The sequence below is a fragment of the Pholcus phalangioides genome, unplaced genomic scaffold, assembly GCF_987345545.1.
Source record: "Pholcus phalangioides strain wild (caught in Gottingen) unplaced genomic scaffold, Ppha-v1.0 ptg000002l_1, whole genome shotgun sequence".
NCBI lineage: Eukaryota > Metazoa > Arthropoda > Arachnida > Araneae > Pholcidae > Pholcus > Pholcus phalangioides.
Window position 1 is genome coordinate 15,320,400 of NW_028301595.1, and position 21,035 is coordinate 15,341,434.

General features: G+C 34.9%; 1 protein-coding gene across 1 annotated transcript in view; it reads left to right on the forward strand.

Annotated features, from left to right (window-relative positions):
• The window catches only part of Elp3 (elongator complex protein 3), a 40,114-nt gene that overhangs the window by 9,073 nt on the left and 10,006 nt on the right, over positions 1-21,035 (forward strand). The window contains exons 3-8 of the mRNA XM_089238719.1: positions 10,459-10,564; positions 12,760-12,850; positions 16,010-16,057; positions 17,341-17,411; positions 17,520-17,583; positions 20,484-20,552. Of these exons, the coding sequence (XP_089094845.1) occupies positions 10,459-10,564; positions 12,760-12,850; positions 16,010-16,057; positions 17,341-17,411; positions 17,520-17,583; positions 20,484-20,552 (449 nt within the window). The remainder of the gene's footprint in view (positions 1-10,458; positions 10,565-12,759; positions 12,851-16,009; positions 16,058-17,340; positions 17,412-17,519; positions 17,584-20,483; positions 20,553-21,035) is intronic.

Consider the following 21,035-nt stretch of genomic DNA (forward strand, 5'->3'; position numbering starts at 1 on the left):
ATATGCCATATCATAGTGCAAAAGTAAGAATAACTAAGTTTGACGAAGGATAAGTTACAGGAGTTTCTTAAGCATCATATACAAGCTAGCATTGTCAAATTAAATGGCATTTTAGTCCTACAATTTAGTATTTTGATCACTAGATATATTTCAATGTTATGCACAATAAGAGTATCGTTTTAAGTATATCTCAGTGATTATCAAGATAATTTAATAACAGAAATCAACATTACATATATGATATAATAAACTTTTTTAAACACTTATTTGTTGTAAAAAGATTACAGCAGATGGTTTATATCAGTGCAAACATATATAAGCAGTTGAAAAAATTTTGGAAGGTTAAGAATCATCTTGAATCAAAGAATGTCAAATTGTTCCACAGTTTTCCCTTCAATGTTCATGTTATGCTTTATTCAAATTGTATATTTTACAAGGAAAAAAAACCATGCATAATTTGTGCAAAATAATTCTGTATAGAGTGGGAAATAATTTTATACAATCATATTAAATATTTATTCTTTGTATAACATAGTCACTTGAAACATTACATGCAATTAACGTGTCATTTCCAATTGGAAGTTTTATATCGAAAAGCGATATTTGAGGTTTTTGATGTCAAAAACCTGCCAACCCTGTTATAAGAAGTATTGCTAAAGTACGTAGCATGTTTTTTTAAGTAAGTACCGTTTTGAAATAAAAAGAAAACAGGTTGACTTCATAATTTTTTTTACTTGATAGCCTGTACCTTAATCTACTTTTCAACATAATTTTACAAGGCATTTATCGTATCGTACAACCAGCTTTTGAATTCCATCCTCATAGAAGTCTGCACACTGTTTTGACAACCACTGCAACACGGCTGTTGTGACCTCATCGTCGTTATGCCATTGACCACCCAGATGCTTCTTCAAATGGAGAAACATGTTGTAGTCACTGGGTGCTAGATTGGAACTGTACGTAGGGTGATCAAGTTTCCAGCGAAATGAGGCAAAGAGATCTTTGGTTCGATTAGCCACGTGTGGACGGGCATTGTCATGAAGCAAAATGATCCCCTTACTCAGCATACCACATCTTTTGTTTTTGATTGCACAACTTTCGATAATTTAAGCATTCAGTCACAATTTCATAGAGAACACTTCTGGAAATTTGAGAAAACTCATTAGAAAATGATGAAATTGTAAAGCGTCTGTTCTCCCTTCAATTTTTCGTCAACTTTCTGCACCAAATCTTCAGTAATCACAGAAGGTCACCCACTTCGTTCCTCATCATGAACATTTGTGTGGCTATCTTTAAAAGCTCTAACCCATAGTTTCCCAACCTTTTTTGCCCCATCGCCCCCTTCAGAAACTTTTTTCTTCCATCGCCCCCCAATGCAATCTAACCCATAGGATCCTGTGTTATACCGGTAGCTTCTACCGCCCCCTGTTGGGAATCACTGCTCTAACCCATTTCCATACCATTCCATCGCTCATATAATGTTTCCTCCATACACTTCACTGATATCACGATGGCTTTCAGCCACTTTCACATCTTTAGCACTAAGAAAACGAATCGCAGCACGTATGTCACAATTCGAATGTTTCCGTAATGGCGTCTGGTTTACCAACAGATGTAGGTACACAACGAGCATGTATGGAATGCCGACTGCAGCGACAGAATTTCAAAACGGTACTTACTTAAAAAACATGCCTCATATTATGTGATAAATGACAGTTTTACCCTAGAAATCCTAGTTATTGGTCTCTCAAATTGTGCGTTTCAGATCATTGAAACTAAAATAGGACATACTGTGAGTCAATCAGCGGAAAAGTCAAATTCCCTCCCATTACTGAGGCTAAACAGAAAGAAGTTAATTTCAGACCAAAAACTGCAAGTACATATCCAATAATACAATCGCAGTCACAACCTTTCTTTATTCGTCATTGTGTCATGCGATGTTATAGGCCTACCTTTTTAAAAGTATTAAAATTTGCTTATTTCACTGATCTTCGAAAAATACTAATGCCACCATCATGCACAAAAATTGTTCATATTAAGTAATTTGTCACTGGGACACCTAGATGAGAAATCAGTAGCATTAAAACATCTATAGCATGTTCCATATGTTTTCATCAGTAGCATTAAAACATCTATAGCATGTTCCATGTTTTCTTTATAGAAGATAGAAGGGTTTTGGGAGGATATATAGTAATGAATGTGGTATACAAGGAACATCCCCAAAAAAAATTTAACTTAAAAAGAAGCTTGGACCACATATTTGTTTGCATGCTTAATGACTTTCTAGGTAATCTGAGGGCTTAAAACCATCTTGAGCATGAGGGAAAACAAAATCTACACAAGAATGGAATACTCGATGTCTCTCCAACTGGTATATCACGTCTTCCACTCTTATCTCTACAAATTTAAAAAGCATGGGTGTCAGGGCTGGACAAATCTAAAGCGGAATGTAACTTGAAAAAAATATATGCCCGAAGAATATTGAGAATATTGCTTATTTTTTTCCCCCTTTTGAGCAAATGTTTCCACACATTCAAAATGAACGTGCTGCTATCTGTTGATGAAAGTATGCAAATAATATAGAATTCAAATTATTCATTTATTCGATGAAATCTCAAAATAAAGGTTCTTTTATAAAACTTGAAAAATACAAGCGTATTGGTTACATTAGAGCGAATACAACCAATAAGCTTATTGGCTGCATTTGTCAAGCTTTGTAAAAAGAATTTTCATAAAACTTAGTGTTGCCTAAGGAGATTTCCCTTTTCATAATATTTTCCCCCACTTATCCAAAACAAATGTTGCTATCTATTAATGAAAATTAATGATTAATCCATCTATTTAAAAATGATGAGAAATATGTATATCACATATATACATATTTGTATAACTCAAAATTTCTCATGAACCCTAAAAAAAATTTTATTTGAATTTTTTTACATGCCCTGGGCAATACATTTTTGCAGCCCTAATGGATGCTTACTAGTGAATTCTCAACTTGAAGCATCTATTTTGGGTAGAACACATAAATAATATCATGGAGATTAATTACTTTTTGGGGATTAAAACAGGAAGATGAATTGTATACATATTGAGAGTAAAGATGAGAAAATTACTATTAAATGACATATTTTAATCTTTTTTTTTTTTCCATCTTTTTCAATATTTCAGCTACCCAATCATCCAATGGAAACTAATCAATTCACAACTATCGATTCTCAAACCACGGAAGCAAAGTTTAAGGGGAAGGGAATGATGATTTTTTCATTCAGGCTAATGAAACATAAGAGGTTTTACCCAGGAATAAAGAAGATTTTTCTCATTATATAGTTGATTGCGGTAATGAATTACTATTTCTAAACATATTCAGAATCTCAACTTTTTATCATGGAATTTTTTTTTCACCACCTTGCTCACGATACACGTACCTAGAATCCAATCTCATCACGATAGAACAATAGAATGATTCACAAAACTGTCAGTTGATGATGAAGAAATCATGCATTTTGTCACAATAAAACCAATAAAGAAGAAAGAAAACAACAGTATTTGAAAAAAATTTACCATTGCTCACACCTGCTGTGTAGAAAAAAAATAATGACTATATATATATATATATATACACACACAAATGGGAAAAATATCAGGGTGAAAATACATAAAAAAAAGTCATGTTTTAAGAATTTAAGTGCAAAAAAAAAAATTTTTTTAACCTTGCAACATTTTGAAGAAACACTGACAGCAATCCTTGGTGAAATTAATGGATGTTTCTAATTTTTCTTGCCTCGACATGACTCAAAACATCGGTTGTTTCGAATGATGTGGGAGAACCAAGTGATGGGGTTTTTTGTAATAAGTTTTGAGGCAAGATAAATGTATTAACAACTACAGTAGAACCTGGATTATCAGTGTGCCGACTAACCATGCTACAAAAATTTCATGTTCAGTTCTCCATATGTTTTTTTTTTTTCCATTGGTTATGTAAGATTTTGTGAAGGTTTGTGATTTAAAAAGAAGCATTTCCATTTCATAGAATTGGATTTCTTCATTTTTTTTTACAGAAACTCTTCCCCCCCTCATTCTCAGAGCTGAACTCCTTGGTCAAATACAGGAAAACTTTGATTAACCATCACCATCCGAACAAGGGCTGTAACGGAAATCTCTTAATATATATGTACAGTAACGATTTCACTGCAGGCTTGGGGCGAAAATTAAAATAAAATCCTTTGAAAGTGAATAATACATAGACATTGTATTTAATTTTACAAAATGATCAATATAAGAGTAGTAATGTACGGAAATGTATTGTAATAATATAAAAATATGTTACGGTACTTTGAAATAATCTGTCATTCCCTTCTGTGTTCTTTGAGGCTTAAGCTTCCTGCGTGGCGATGTTCCGTATCTTACACAGAAGTAGGATCTGTGTTGCAATTGCATCCTCTTGTATTTCTAACCAGTTGATGCATTTTGATAACATTGTTTCTACTTCTGAGTAGCTAGTTGTAGGTTTTTGGTTAAGAACCAATCCTTCATCGTCAACAATTTCTTTAATGGTAGTCACACTAGAAATAGTTTCAAGATTTTAAAGCCCCATCCATTTTGTTACATTCCACAACCAAACCAAAATATTTGTTTATTTGAACTACACAGGCTTCGGCTTTATACAGAAGGGCATAAAACTAATCCATATACAATTTTAAAGATGTCTGTTTTGTCGATACTCATGCATTTTTTTAGACGAAGACGGATAACAGAAACTGATGGTTAAACGAGTGATGGTTAATCAAAGTTTTACTGTACTTACATTTTTCTAATAAATAAAAGATATTCTATAGCAGCAGTTCTCAACCGATGCTCCACGGCACCCTTGGAGCTTCATATGTGCTCCCCAGGGGCTCTGAGGCTGCTCGAGGAAAATAAAAAGTAAAATTCAAAAAAATAATTATAAATATTTCTAAATAAGTACAAGTACAACGCCACAACAGGCAAATTGCCCAACGAGGTGGCTGATGGATGGCGAGGTGAAAATGATAAAAAGAAATCGGTAATATTGTCTGAGGCTTTCATGGCCAGCGTTAAATGACTTGCAAACGGTTTCCGGGTTATTAGGCCATGGTCTAGGAGATTTTCTTCCTGACGTTTCGCCCACATCTGTGGCAGGCATCATCTGAGGTTATTTGAACGTAAGTCTCAGCGGCAAGCGAGAAAGGCTTCATGCATCTACTGTCATCAACTTGTTCTCTATATGCATTTCTGAGACTTGATCGGCCGCAGAAGGACCACATTGGTTGGCTTGTGAATTTACTTTTCAAAATCGTAGCGTTAGATCTCATTGCAGGCCCATCAAGGGCGTTGCCCCCCCTGAGAAAAGTTGAAATGACGGCCCTGTCTCATTACCATGAAGTGCACCCGGACTGGGCCTCAATGTGTTAACATGCTTTCCTCCTATGCAGAAATAAATGAAATTGGTAAAACTAGGGTTACCAGATGTCCTTTTTTATGTCATTTCAAGCATCCTCCTACCTACGTTTTGGAAAACTCCCCTTTTGTCCTTTGCAGGATAATAATTCCGTATAATTTTTTTTCCACTCTGAAACAAATCTCTTCATTGATATGAGTGTGTGCGTGGTTTTTGTCTACACGTTTATGTGCTTTGACCAATCGCCATCAAAATTCCTAGAATACAAGAACCAAAGTTGCTAGTAGGACAGCAGATGCTATTCCTAGCTCGCTCTTGGATGAAATGAAAAAAGCAGTCTGAAAAACAGTTCTGGAAGACTAGAAAATGGCAAAATCCGTTTTGAGAATACCATTGCACCAACATCTAATGCCATGTACTGAAGAGGGGAGGGAGGGGGGAGTGTTGCCTCTTTTTTTTCCCATTGAGAAATGGAAAAAAAACAGGGTACTCAGTGCTGATTCCTAGTGGCGCCATCTGTGTATTTATATATGCAATATTGTTGGTCTGAAAGGCCTATACAAGAGGAAGTGGTGGATTTGCGCACAGATGTTTTGTAACATTTGACAAGAAAGCAGAGATCATGGGGAGTTAACAATAGTGGAAGGGAGCTTGTTCCATTCAACTATGGTATTAGGAAAGAAACTATATATTTATAACAGTCTGTGTGTGTGTGTGTGTAGAGGTAAAAATTGGTTTTAAATTTTTGGGGTGGTCAAGTCTACGTTCGAATTTAAGAACCTTAATTGGTGACCTAAAAGATCACCAGCACACAGTTGTGAATAAAGAGGGCGGATTTATTTTGGAAAGCTTCAAGTGTGCCAATATTACTAGAGGTGTGGGGGTCCTGAAGAATTTTTTGATTGGACTTGCGATAAATTTTGCAAAATCTGTTGTGAAAAGTGACGTAACAAATGGTGCACATGCACGTGTCCTCCTTTCTCAATTTTTGAACCTGGTAACCCTAGATAAAATTATGCTAATGCCCGATTCATTCCTTTAAGAACCTTAACCCTTACAGTGGCATTGGGGAGATATCACGGAGCTGGCTGACGTCATTCCATAGCGCACGCGTATGCATGCCTCGATATGCGCGGTGGACATTTTGAACATTGTCTTATGTAAACATATGCAAATACCAATGTTCATGTTTCCAATGAAGTTTCTTTTGTTCACAGGATATGACATCATACTTTTCTTTCACATTTTTCTCAAACTATGTGTCGTACAGGTACAGTTCTTTGGACATTTTTATGTATTCCCAGTGAGGAATTTGGCTGTGCAGAGTTTGGGCAGTCTTGATGGGACACCCTGTATGCTAATCATTTCACTCTGCTATTCACTAGACATAAATGAATATTAGAATAAAATAAAGAATATTAAGGCTGCAGCTTAGTAATGCTGTACATTTTTATCAAATCCTGAAATTTCTTCTCTGGAATCTTCTCTTTTTTTTTTTTTTTAGAAAATCGGTCATTTTAATAAAACAAGAAAGGTTTTCGTGGCCACCGTGTAAATTAGAATTAAATTTAAAAGTTTTCTGTTTTTTGGCCGATGTGAAGTACAGTTTTTGTTTTTCGATGTTTCGTTTGCATGAGTGGCGAACATTTTCAAGCATTACGTAACAGCGGGCAGTGCTACTCAAGCAGGGAGAAGGCGTAAGTAGCCTACTGTCCACTGTCAGGTAATTCTTGAAAATGGCCACCACTCATGCGAATGAAACGTCGAAAGACTTTTAAACTTAATTCTAATTCTGTCATTTTAGGTTAGTCTCCAATTTCGAAACTATCAAACTGTTGGTTTTATCCCTAGAAACTGCTCCCAAATGGTACTGATGGGGGAAAGGGAGCTGATGTTTTTCCTGAATATGCAAACTGCTGTTCACAGTGGGGACAACAAATTTTGGTCTTGTATTCAGGAATTTCAGTCAAACCCAGTTTAAAACTGAAATAATATTCAGTTTTTTTTTAATGAACATGACATTTACCCCATGTCAAAAAATTTGATCAAAATATTGATTTAAATATTTTTAAATTTAGTCACTTATCTGAAATTACATAACTAGGAATATTAATTTAAGATATCTAATTAGTCTCGTTAAATAAAAATAAGCAACAAACTTTTAATAGAAATTTTAATCGGATTGATCAAGTCGAGTAACTCAACTAAAATTTTTAACTGTGATTATTAATTAATCGAACTAGCCCTAGTTAAAACCCTCTTATTTCGGCAATGACAAACCCAGATACTGCATTGTGTTTTTTTCACAGTCAAACCTTTTCCATTGTCCCTTCAACCTGTTAGATGAACTGGAAGTGGATGGAGTCGGTTTTTATTCAAAGTTTCATGACTTTTTAAATCTTTTTTTGGAGTAGTATAGGAATATGCGTACAACAGTGGTTCTCAAACCTTTCCACCCACAGCACCACTTTTCCTATCCGCAACTCCTCTGATCAGTTTAACAAAGAATCTCTATGAAAAATCTTTGTCAACTGACCCTGACCAATGGTGGAGGCATGCACGCTTTGAGAACCCCTGGTGTTCAGTATAAATAATAGAAAAAAGCCACAGTTATAGCAGCATTTTTTTTTTGTTCCCAGTCTTTTTATTATTGTTCCCTGAGTTGGGGGAAGGGGGAAAGCTTTATAAGTGGCACAAAATTGGAAAAAATATTATTCTTGAGAAAAGGTGTGGCATTTTTACAGAGGGTTCAGTGATTTCCACTGTTGTAGTTATAGTGTGGATTAAGAAAATTTTAACGAACATACAAGCTAGAAAAAAATTGAATAAATCCAAATGAGTACTAGAAAAATTTAGCATGACAATTTTTTTAAAGTTCTTTCCTCTGAACATGACTATTTCTTATCCAGCCCATGGACCAGCAGGACTCATTTCAAACTTTTGAAACATTGGGGAACTTTTTTAGAGATGTTTCACAATAATCTCTGACACAGAATTCTAGAAACATCATTTATGTTATACTACATTGCTTATGATTCTTATTGACAAAGCTTAGCAGCAAGTGACTTACAGAAGCATGAATTTAGCTTGGAGGAAATTTTTTGGCAAGATTAGTTCGCAAGTAGAATGGGTATATACCAATTACCACAAGAGAATATACAAATGGTATATTCTCTTGTGGTATATACCAATGTTTCTTGAAGTGTGAAGCGACTCATAGGGGCATCACCGTAAACTGGAAATATTGATTTGTATGCCAAGAAGTGGTTCTTTTGTATGGGATAATGTCAACCAAACTCTTCTCGGGAGCTGCAGATAAACTGAATTGGGCAAGGGAGCCACGGGTAACAGAAGTTTGAGAACCACTGGTGTATATGGGTGGCGTGCTTGCCCAGTTTGTAGGAGGACTGGGTTTGATTTACGATGGAGACCAGCTGACTTTTCAAGTTCACCATGGCATAAAAACCTTTTATGTGTAGCCTATTTCCTATTAGATTAACTGCTATCAAATTAGAGTATTAAATAAATGCTTAGGTATAATTATTGTTGTCAAATTCCTTAGCAAAATGGATCTGCTATAGGTAAAAACGATTATTTTCGTCTCATTCGCTTATTTATTCAGCATTTGATGCGAACTGATATCAGTCTTTTTGGATGTGTATTATTGTGTAGTTCTTATTAAACCTCACTTTACAAAGTACGAAAGGCTGGATATATACAGGTTGCATAGGTAACAGGGTATCTCCCAATTATAAAAGGTATCCAAATAATGTGAAGTACTCGGATATGCTATTCATGTTACAAGGGGTTGTATAGTTATTAAAATAAAAAAATTAACTTTTTATACAGTCCCTGTGTGCCCAAAAACCCAATTAAAAAGTTGTTGCCTTGTTTCTCTTGATGCTTGTTAAAAAAATTCCACGTTTTTAAGTGTAATATTCACTAAGATATAGGAATTTGGAAAATTGGGGAAAAACGGTTTTAAATGTGAGTATTGTTCTTCCTGCATTTAATGCTGTTTTTTCTGGAATTATTCAAATTCATGAAACGGAGAAAATCTTGGGGAATATTAAACTTTGAAACTTGGAATTTTTTTTGTTGGCATCAGGAGAGAGACAAGGCAAACAACTTTCTTATTGGGTTCTTGAGCACAGGGTGTCCATATAGAAATTATATATACATATTATATAATTTTTATTTTAGTAACCATACAACCCCTTGCAGCATGAATGATGTATCTCAGTACTACACGCTATTTGGATATTTTTTATAATTGGAAGTATGCCTCTAGTATCAACCGTTCACTATTAAAATGCCATATGTCCTGTTACCTATGCACCCTGCATATGCTCTCATAGTCCGGGCGAGTACTTCACCATCAAGTTACAGGTGTGAGACTTTTTCCTCATTCCCTGCGGAGGGATTGAAATTTTCTTTTCAAACTCCATCTTCATCTTTGCTTGGTATACAGTCTTGCGCACTCTGTATGAACAGTGTATATAGTCATCATTACTCTAAATTTTCTTTTTCTTGGTATGCAAGGAATGGACCTGATTCTAACATTCAAAAGGCTGTTAAGCCCCAATTTTCATGCTACATCAGCTAATACAGTAAATAAAACCAATAATTGGCTTGATAATTTATTCATTTGGACCAGTGATCTCCAACCTTTATTGTGTCCATGTTTTTTTCTTTCAGAGATAGCAGTGCAAATTGATTTTCTTGTCGATAAATATGGATATTTCTAATTATTATGTAAAGGCTTGTTGTGTTCTGGAAACTAGGAAAAAAGTATGATGAGCACTATGTGTGTGTACTGGTGACTAATGCACTGTAACCATTAAATGTTAAAATCTACCTACAGATTGCGTAGTTTTATTTTTTTTAGTCATTGTCATGTAAATTCTTTGGAATATAGACTGGGTTGCCGTTTCAGTAGGTAAGTCATTGTCATTAGCCTAATTACGCACTTGTTCAAAGCATTAAAACTTTTACCAATATGAAAAATTGATCCTAATCTGTTGCTGTTTCCACAGCCCTTCAACAATGCTCAAAGCAAGAGCTCATGATGAAGACGGTGGCGGAGATCGTGAAAGAATTGATTCAAGCCCACAAAGAGAACAAAAAAGTGAATTTGAATAGGTAAAATGGTTTACACAAAAAAAAAATATATATATATACAGGGTGATTATAAAAAAAACTATCCCGACATATGGGCCCCTAACTATCATACCATTCACAGAAACTGAATGAAATTTTGGCATAAGGTATTTTGATGTATGTGCTCAAGAATGATATGGAAAACAACAGTGTCACTCTAACAGTTACGGTTACAGTGAGAAAATTTCGAAAATATCAAATGGCAACACCAAGTTTTTTGTATTGGAATGTGATCTCCATTGTGAAAAACCCCAAATAGCGTTCGAACGGCAACTGTAGCATGAAAATCACCAGTGGTAGATGTGATAAAAGTGAGGACAACCAATAAGGACAGAGAAGCAGCATAAAATAAAGCATTTTATTGTGTTTCACAAATTTTCCACATGACCTTGTGGAGGACTAATCAGGCTGGGATCTCGGCCGAAGAAACGGTGTGACGAATGAAACGAACATTAATGCTCTGGTGCACGGCAAAGTCCTTTTTACTTTTTCCTTGCCTAGCTCTGGGGATTTTCGTGCTACAGGTGCCATTCCAACGCTATTTAGTGTTTTTCAGTATGGAGATCACATTCCAATACAAAAAACTTGGTGTTGCCATTTGATATTTTCGAAATTTTCTCACTGTAACCGTAACTGTTAGAGTGATACTGTTGTTTTCCATGTCATTCTTGAGTGCATACCTCAAAATACCTTATGCCAAAATTTCATTCAGTTTCTGTGAATGGTATGATAGTTAGGGGCCCATATGTCTGGATAGTTTTTTTTATAATCACCCTGTATATATATATATATATATATATATATATATATATAATTTTTCTGTCTTAGATTTGATGATTTATGTTTGTGTTACCCATAAAATAAATCTGTAGCTACCTCAGAGCCAGATGAAAGCAACTAAAAAAACCTCCTACTAAAGATGTTTTTGGGCTCTTCTTCAAGATCACGTTTTTAGACTTGCCTTTGACCTGGCTATGGGGTACTGATTTTTTGGCTATCATAATTTTCTATATATGACCCAGGAATTATTCAAGTGGTTTTTTATGCTCTGTGGGTTAATACAACAATATTTTCATATTCAGACACTAGACACAAATTTTCAATCCATTAATTTCCAGAATTTTTACTCATCCTCTGTAACCTTACTACATAAATAGATTTGAGAGAGAGAAAAATTATACAGGGTGCATAGGTAACATGGCGTATGTGTGTGACATTTTACTGGCACACCATTAATCCTAGAGGCATGCTTGCAATTAAGAAAGTATCCAAAAAAGTTGTGGTACTCAGATGTCATTCATGTTTCAAGAAGTGGTATAGTTATTAAAATAAAAAATTAACTTCTTATAGTCCCCATGTTGCCCCAAAACCCAATTAATGTTGTTAATTGAAATTGAAAAGTTGTTGCCCTATATCTCCTGATGCCAACAAAAGCAATTCCACTTTTCTTAGTGCAATATTCACTGAGAAATTTTTATATTTGAAAAACAGTTGGAAAAAACAGCATTAAATGTGAGAAAACTGTTTCACCCGACTCGACTCTACAGGACTTGAACCTATGCAAGAGTATGGATCCGAGTCCCGGCAGAGGCCAGGTGACTTTTTTTTCCAAGTTCACCTTGGCATAATATCTAGGAACTATATATTTTCCTTGATATCTTGGGCTGAGAAAACAGCTGCCCATCTCTATTTTTATCAGTGCATCTACCAGCACGGAAAGGAGTCACTACATTCTGAAAAAAATCAGAAGAAACATTTTATTTTGGACTATTTCTCTGTCTCAAAAAAAAGAGAAATTGCTTGGCTTTTACCTCCTCTTTGGTGGTGACTAGACTTTTGTCCGATTTGTCAATCCCTGCTTATGGATATTGCATCCTATTTATATCGTCTCTATCCTGAAAAGTTAACAAAAGCAAAACTTTTCAACAACCTGGAAACTAATACTGTAAAATCCCTCTTAACGGTCACCTCTGATGACCTATTGCTTTTTTTGTAAATAATTTAAGACTTCCGCCACACTGTTGGGATGCCCTTTCTTCGAAGTGGTCCATCAGTTTGAATTTCTTATAAAATGGCCTGGACTTTTCAATAGTCTCGATCACTTGGTTTCACTGGGTGCATGAGAATTATTATGAGCTCTTTTTTTCCACTTTGATTTGTTCAAATTTTGTTTCCAGAATGAAATGTGATATCTCATCAAAGTATGGCTTAGATTCTCAACCTCGTCTGACTGATATAATAGCAGCTGTACCTACAAAGTACAAAAAGGTATGCATAAATTTCATACATAATTATACTCTAATTTAACTCTTGTTTGTAAGATGTATAGTAAAATATTTAAATTTTTCTTGGGGGTGGGGAATGTTCACGTTTTTTACATTCACCAGGGGTTTTTTAATTGCAAAAAACTTTTTTTTTTTTTTGCATGTGGCAGTAAAGGTGTACAAAGGTTCAGGCAACTTGCTTATGCAAGATGAAAATTTGATTCCCTGCAGAGACAGTCGAATTTCCTTTCTTGAATTCATCTTTGCATAAGCCAGTAGCCTTAACCGTTAAGTGAATATCAGAGTGGCATCATCTTCATGCAGTGATGATGTGTTGGAACTGTATAAGGATATCATATAGCTGCCAAGTCTCCCGAATTTTAGCTTCATCTCTCGACCTCCTGAAAAGTTCTTAAATCTCCCGAATTTTTACGAAAATCACAAAAAAATCCTTAATTGTCCCTAAAAATTCCCTGCTTCATTCGTAACAAGAAAAGCTGTTTGTCTTATGGTGCAGGGAAATAGCTTAGCAGCCAATAGTCCTGGGTAATAATTGAAGATTGTAGTGAAGTGCATGTGGTCACAACTTCCTCTTTCGTTGCACGTACGTGCGATAACAAAACATGAATACTGATAAGCAAAAAAATATTTAATCAGTTTTAAAGATACTTATTCTCCGATGAATTTCCTTTCATCAAACGTCCCAGAAAAGGGCCGACTTTTTCTTTTTGTATCAGTTGTGTTACAGACATAAACATTGGTCATGGTGGAAAGACTGACATTATCACCCTTGTGAAATAAAAAAAAAACATCAAGCAAGTGTGTGTCACAAAAAGTTGTGTTCTTCAAAAATTGACGCTTTTTTTCCCTTCATGTTTCAATGATTTTGGGGTTATTCACGCAGACTGTTTGTTCACATCGTTTCTGATTGAACATTATACATTTTTTTTAAGTCACCATTGAAGTTTTGGCCTCCAATTTCACTTGTTTTTTGCATAGGGATTTTATTCCCTAGGGTTTAACTTCCATGTGTAAAATCCCTATTTCATTTGACTTCAATTTTTGAGTAGGGATTTTGTTCCCTACACTTCAACTTTTATATGTGGAAAATCTATTTTATTTGGAAAAATCCCTTTTTGTATTTATTAGGGAGGGGGGTTTAGTATAAAATACGGGTCCACGCGAAAATCTCCCTAGTTTTCATTTTCAAAAGTTGGCAGCTATGATATTATTATTAATTGTTATTTTATATTCTGAAATTTATTAAACTTCAGAATCATCTGAATTAGCCATCATAATCCTACCAATATCAATCAATTGCTCCATCAGACTTTTTGCTGATGATAGCATTATTTATCAAACTTTACAGCAAACCCAACCAAGATTCCCTCCAGCACAATCTTAACACTATATCCGAATGATGCTCGTCTTGGCAGCTATCTCTAAACATCTCTAAAACAGTCTTCATGAAACCTATTTGCAAAAGATCTCCCCTTGAATTCCCTTACTCAATTAATAATTCTATAATCACAGAGGTTTCCTATTTCAAATACCTGGGTGTGATAATTTCTGCTGGCCTTCGTTGGAACCTCCACATGGATTATATATTTCAAAGATGCCTCCAAATTTTTTTTCTTTTGTCGTAACCTTAAATATTCCACCGGTCACCTCTGACATCTATTCTTCCAAACTTATATCCTTCCTGTCCTCTTTTATACCTGTGAAATTTCGTACCCACATACACATACCAATATAGATAAGCTGGAATCTATCCAAAATAAATCTACCCACATTATTTTAAACTGCTGGTCTTTCTGTTTCCATCACACAGCTCAAATATTTTAACATAATATCCTACCACTTACCTCCCGCAGATATATCGCTTGTCTATCCCTATTTTTCAAAATTATCCACGGCTATTTTAACATTGACACTTCCCATATTCTAATCAAATCATCATATTTTTCCAATAGACTCAATCACTCTCAAAAATTCAAACCCTTTCTTGCATCCACAGATTGCTTCAAATTTAGTTTTCCCCGGAACAAGTATTGATTAGAACAATATGCCATCAAATACTATAGATTGTAGTTCAATTTCTGATTTTATATGTAGCATCAATTGTCTCCTATGTCAAATCCCATCACTGCATCCTCTTGTATTGGCCTCGGTCAAACAATATTGTATAAATAAATAATGCAGGACTTGACAAATCCTGGGTGCCATGGTGACTAAAATAATGTAATTAGCACCTAAAATATTTTATGTGAGATTAAATTTTTAAATTTGGGAACCAGAGTGAAGCATTAAAATTTTGGGAATATTTGTCAGTGTGTCCACTAACAAGGAGAAAGGTCACCAAAATCTTGAAAAGTTGGGGGGGGGATGAATTTTAGACTTTTTTCAGGAGAAATGCTTCTAAGAAAATCTGGTTAGCACCTAAATTTTTTTTCAATTTTTCAAGTCCTGCTATAATACTGAAACCTCTCAAATGGGTAGTTGAATTGAGAATGATTCAATTTTTAAGAAGAAAAAAGAAATGAAACATACTAGCCCAAGTACTCATTTTGGTTATAGTCATTATAGGAAGAAGACTGCAGTAACAGAGTGAGGGAGTGATAGAGCTCCTTTCATCATTGAGACAAGTGTTTCATTATTATTTTTGGTACTTCTATTGTAAACGGTTAAAAAAGGTTTTTGTTTAAAAAGTCTGATTTTATAATTCAATGGGTTATTTAGAATCAACAATAAATTGTCATATCAGTTTTGATAACCCTTTCTTTCCACTGTCCACCAACTCCAGTCATATCACATATGATAATGTTGGTCAAACTAGGTTTTTGTGTGTTAAAATTTTAATCTGAACATTCTTAGAATTGCAGATTGATTCATACATTCTAGAAATTACAAATTGCTGATCATTGAAAATGCTGTAAACTATTGGCAGCATTGTCTCTGAAAAAAAAGTTGAATGAAATTTTTAAAACAAATAATTTATTATTTCTTTGTTTTCTGAATAATTCTAAGCATATTCAATCTTGTTTTATATGTTGACTGTATGATCAATACCCTAATTTCACTTTTTATAATTTGTGAATTATAACTTGTATTCATGTTAAATGCCAGTTTGATACTTTATATTCTTTGAAATATTTTACTGTAGGTTCTGCTGCCAAAACTTAAGGCTAAGCCAATTCGAACTGCTAGTGGGGTGAGCATATTTGATTATTAAATTATATTACAGTAGAACCTCACTATAATGAACAGCTAAAAAAAATACAAAATTTTTATTTGCTTTGGAGAGCACTCCAGATTTTTTGAGAGGAGCATCCTTTCACTTATAAGGGAAGTTTTAGGTGAATCAAGTTTGTCCAGTTCAAGTTTCCCTTGTTTTGTATTTTAAACAAGCAACTGCTATTAAGAATTCAGTTGTCTTAGGACAATCAGGTTCTCTTTGTCATCATTGAAAGTATCTTACAATAGGTGTAATATAACAAATAAAAATAGTTTAATTTTGCCTGGATCACAGCACTATGCCCAGGAAACTTTGAGATTTTAAGCATTATAAGCTTCAGACAACTTTCAAAAAAAAAAAATTTTCAAAATGATTAATAATAACTCGAAAAACCATTTTGTTGTAAAAAATTTCTTATCATGCACAATTAAATATATTGATTATATAATACGATAATCAGAAATATCGTTTATTGACTGCTTGCAGTGTTTCCCTTTTTTCCTAGCAAGTGAATGCTGATATACCATGAAAATGAATGAGTTCTGGAAAAAAAGAATGTAATGTACAGTAGAACCTCTCTTATCTAGCCTAATTGGAACCAATCGCCAGCCCAATTAGTAAAAATCCAAACTATCTAGGGCAAGGGCTTAGCAAGGAGAGACTTGGGGGTCTGGTCCCCCCCCCCGAAATGTGAGAAAATGACAGAAAAAAGGGAAGAAGATGGCCAAATCTATTGTTCGATCACTTTGGTTCTCCCCTCGAAATGAAAGCGGTTCCTCCCCCGAACGAAATTTCTGGCTACCCCCCCCCCCCTGATCTAGGGAGATTGAAACCCTGTAAATTTGATTTTTTTTAATATTAAATACATTAAATATCAGTTGAGTACTTTACACCAAAATATTATGTGAAATGAATAGACACTAAAGAATTTATCATAAATTAAAACCTCACACTCTGCTCAAGCACCAAAACTAGGAGTGGGGGATCCTAGCATATTCTAAAAATAGCATCAGAACATCTCCGTTAGACAATCAGAAGAAAAATAATCACTGATCATAATAACATCAAAGCATGGGAGGATTTGTTTAAAGTGCTAAGTTGGAAAAGATTCAGATAATAAAAGGCCAGATTAGAGAGGCTCTACTGCATACACAAAGTATCATAAAAAGTGTAAGTAAATTTATTTGAAAGAGGGTTTTTTTTAATAGTGAAAATATAATATATGTAGGATAAATATTTGAAATACATTCTTCTTATAGATTGCCGTGATTGCTGTTATGTGTAAGCCTCATAGATGTCCTCATATAAGCATGACAGGCAATGTTTGTGTGTAAGTTCAAGTTGTATGGTATAGCGTTCTCTAATACACATTTTTCATTTTAATGATTTTTATGATCGTTAGTGTGTAACTTTTACTAACATTGATATATTTGATTAGATATTGCCCAGGAGGTCCTGACTCTGATTTTGAATATTCAACCCAGTCATATACAGGCTATGAAGTAAGTGACTCTCTAATTTAATAAGATATTGTAAGATTTGCTGTATGTATGCATAAACAATTAAAAGGGAAATTTTATTTACTGCAATAAGGCTGAATCATTACAAAAGAAAAACATGTCTAAAAAAACATGTTTAAAAAAAGTTTCTTTTAATTACACTGCTGGCCACCGTAAATGTCACACCCTGAAGGAAGCATGCAAATAATATGAAATTTACAACATGCATTAGCGGAGGTGAGATATGCAAATGATTAGAATTTCAGCGCAGACACACATCACGCGCGCCTGTGGCGCCACTTCAAAGCGCTATTTAAGGCTTGGAGATTTTGACGATTTGAAGTACGGCAATTGTGTTTTTCTTGTGGTTTTTTCAAAAAAACGATCAATTATGCCTCGTAGAAGACAGCGATCATCTTTTGATCAAGTATCCGAGTTCGACAGAGGAAGGATAGTGGCCTACCGAGATTGTGGATTATCTTCGGATATGTGATCGTTGGATGCAGGAGGGTACGACGGACCGACGTGTTCGATCGCATCCACCTCAGTGCACCACTTCACGTGATGACAGGCGTATGGCAGTGACGGATCGCTCAGCCACATCACGAACCATAGCACAGCACATTCAGTCTGTACCGCATCATCCAGTGTCTGCGCGCACCATTCGACGCCGTTTACATCAGAGTGGTCTGTCCGCAAGGCGTCCATTGCTTCGTCTACCCTTGACGCAGAACCACAGACGTCTCCGCCGCCAATGGTGCGATGAAAGAAGGATGTGGACGGCACAATGGAATGAAATTGTCTTTACTGACGAGTCACGCTTCTGTCTGCAACACTACGATGGTCGGATTCGAGTCTGGAGACACCGTGGAGAGAGGATGCTGAACAGCTGTGTTATGCACCGCCACACTGGTCCTGCACCGGGTATTATGGTATGGGGCGGTATTGGATATCACTCTCGCACTCCTCTAGTACGCATTGCCGGTACTTTAAAAAGCCAGCGCTACATCTCCGAGGTGTTGGAGCCAGTTGTCCTTCCTTACCTTCAGGGCTTGTCCACAGCCATATTTCAACAGGATAATGCGCGACCACACGTGGTACGCATTGTCCAAAGGTTCTTCGTCAATCGCCAGATTGAATTGCTTCCCTGGCCAGCTCGCTCTCCGGGTCTTTCGCCGATAGAAAACATGTGGTCCATGGTTGCTCAACGATTGACCCAGATTACATCCCCAGCTGCCACACCAGATCAACTTTGGCAACGCGTGGAAGCTGCTTGGTCTGCTGTACCCCAAGAACACATCCAAAGTCTCTTTGAATCAATGCCGAAGTGTGTGGCAGCGGTGATCTCCAACAATGGCGGCTACTCTGGTAAGTGATTTTGACAGGAACCACACTTCACAGAAGTCTATAAATTTAATCATTTGATGCTTGGTCAACATGTTATCTACAAAATAAATATTGTTGCGATATCTCTTGTCTTTCTTGGTGTTGCAATTTGGGTGGCCAGCAGTGTATATAAATTCTTAATTATATAAATTATATAAATTCAGTAAAGAATAAATTTCATCTCAATTTAGTCAGTTTAAATTGAAAAAGAACACTACACATATATATATAAATGAACTCTACTTTATGTATTGAAAATAAACACGTGTGTTTCTTGTTGTAAGAGAATGAAATACTGCATTTAAAAATATTCAGTAGAATTCAGTTATACACTCTGCCCTTACTTCTGCGCGATCGGATGTATCATCTCAATCATTTTCCCTCATTAATTTGTTTACTTAAAATTTATTTATATGTGCAGTATTATGGAAGAAGGTGCTTTTATATACTTTAGCTGTCGGAAGAGAAGGCATCCCCATTACTCACACACACACACACATACTTCAGACAGCCAAAGTGTATAACAAGGTTCTCTACTATAATCAGAAATATTGTATATTGACTGCTTGCAGTATTCCCTTTTTCTTAGATAGTGAAAGCAGATATGCTATCAAAAGTAGTTATATTTAATTTTTTTTTTTTTAAATAAATCATCGTTTGGATCAGTGAATGCTTATTGAACTTCACTTGAGACATGTATTCAATTTATTTTTAATTTCCAATTTATAGTAGGTTTGATTTCTCCCCATATTTCAGAGAATTGAAATGTTTGATCACAGTAACAACAACATGAGATTATAATATAATGAACCGGATTTTTGTTTAAATGATAAAAAAGGAAGAACTATGTCTGAAGTGCATGCCATAAGAACTGAAAGTAAAATCATAAAAAAATCAATTAATATATAGGTACTGCAAAAAATAATTTATTATTTATCAAAATATCTTCCCTCAGATGATATACAATGATCCCATCATTCAATCCACTTTTTAAAGCAAATAGAGAAAGCTTTCTCTGGAAACTGCCTCAGTGCACCTTGCACAGCTTAAATAACTAACAATAAACCCACAGAGTTTCTCGTTTAACGTTGTAAACAGCCAGAAATAGCATAGTGCAAGATCCGGACTGTAAGTGGGGTTAAGGCATGATTTCAATATTGCATTTACATATGTTTTTCAGATTAGAAAAATTTGCAACAACATATACAGAAAGTGTAGTGAACTGGTAGAAATTTGAGTTGTGCAGGGTTCACTGAAGCAGATTCTAGAAAAAGCTTTCTCTACTTGCTTTTAAAAAAGTGGATTGAATGATGGGACCATTGCATATCATCTGAGGGAAGATATTTTGAAAAAGAATAAATTATTTCTTGGTTTTTATGATTTTACTGTGCTCCATAAGATGTGCTCCACCTTGTAATTAGAAGTTCTTATTTTTTTAATATGGTGAAAGGAGTATTATCCAAATGATTGACCATTATAAAAATGAAATGTAAATACTTATAACTTGTGTTTTGTAGCCTACATCCATGCGGGCAATTCGGTCTCGTTACAACCCATACATGCAAGCACGAAATAGGCTAGAACAGGTAAAATCATTGTTTTGTTATACATATTTCTTTTGTTTTTTAGTGTATTCTTTTTTTAATGCACATTTTGATTCTTTATGAACAAAAAATAACAAAGTTGAAATATTTATAATAATATAAAACTGTGAGCTATGTGACTTCTAATTTCTCAATTAATAATGTTTCAATAACATTTCCACAGGGCTGCCCTTAACAGAAGTAGGGCTTGGTGCAAAAATAATAGCAGGCTCATTGGCATCTTGACTATATCAGGACATCAAAAAAATTTTAGAGCCCCTTTAGCCGTGATATTATATATTCTGTGGAGGGGAGAAGCATTGTCTGCAAAAAATTCATACATAAAAAACTAATGTGCAGGAATGCTGAAAAGTGTGAATAAATAATTAAATATAAATTAACACAAAAATTTATGAAAATTGGAGAAAATGAGGAATTAATGAAAGAATTAATTTCAAAACTAATGGAAATTAGAACCTAATCAAA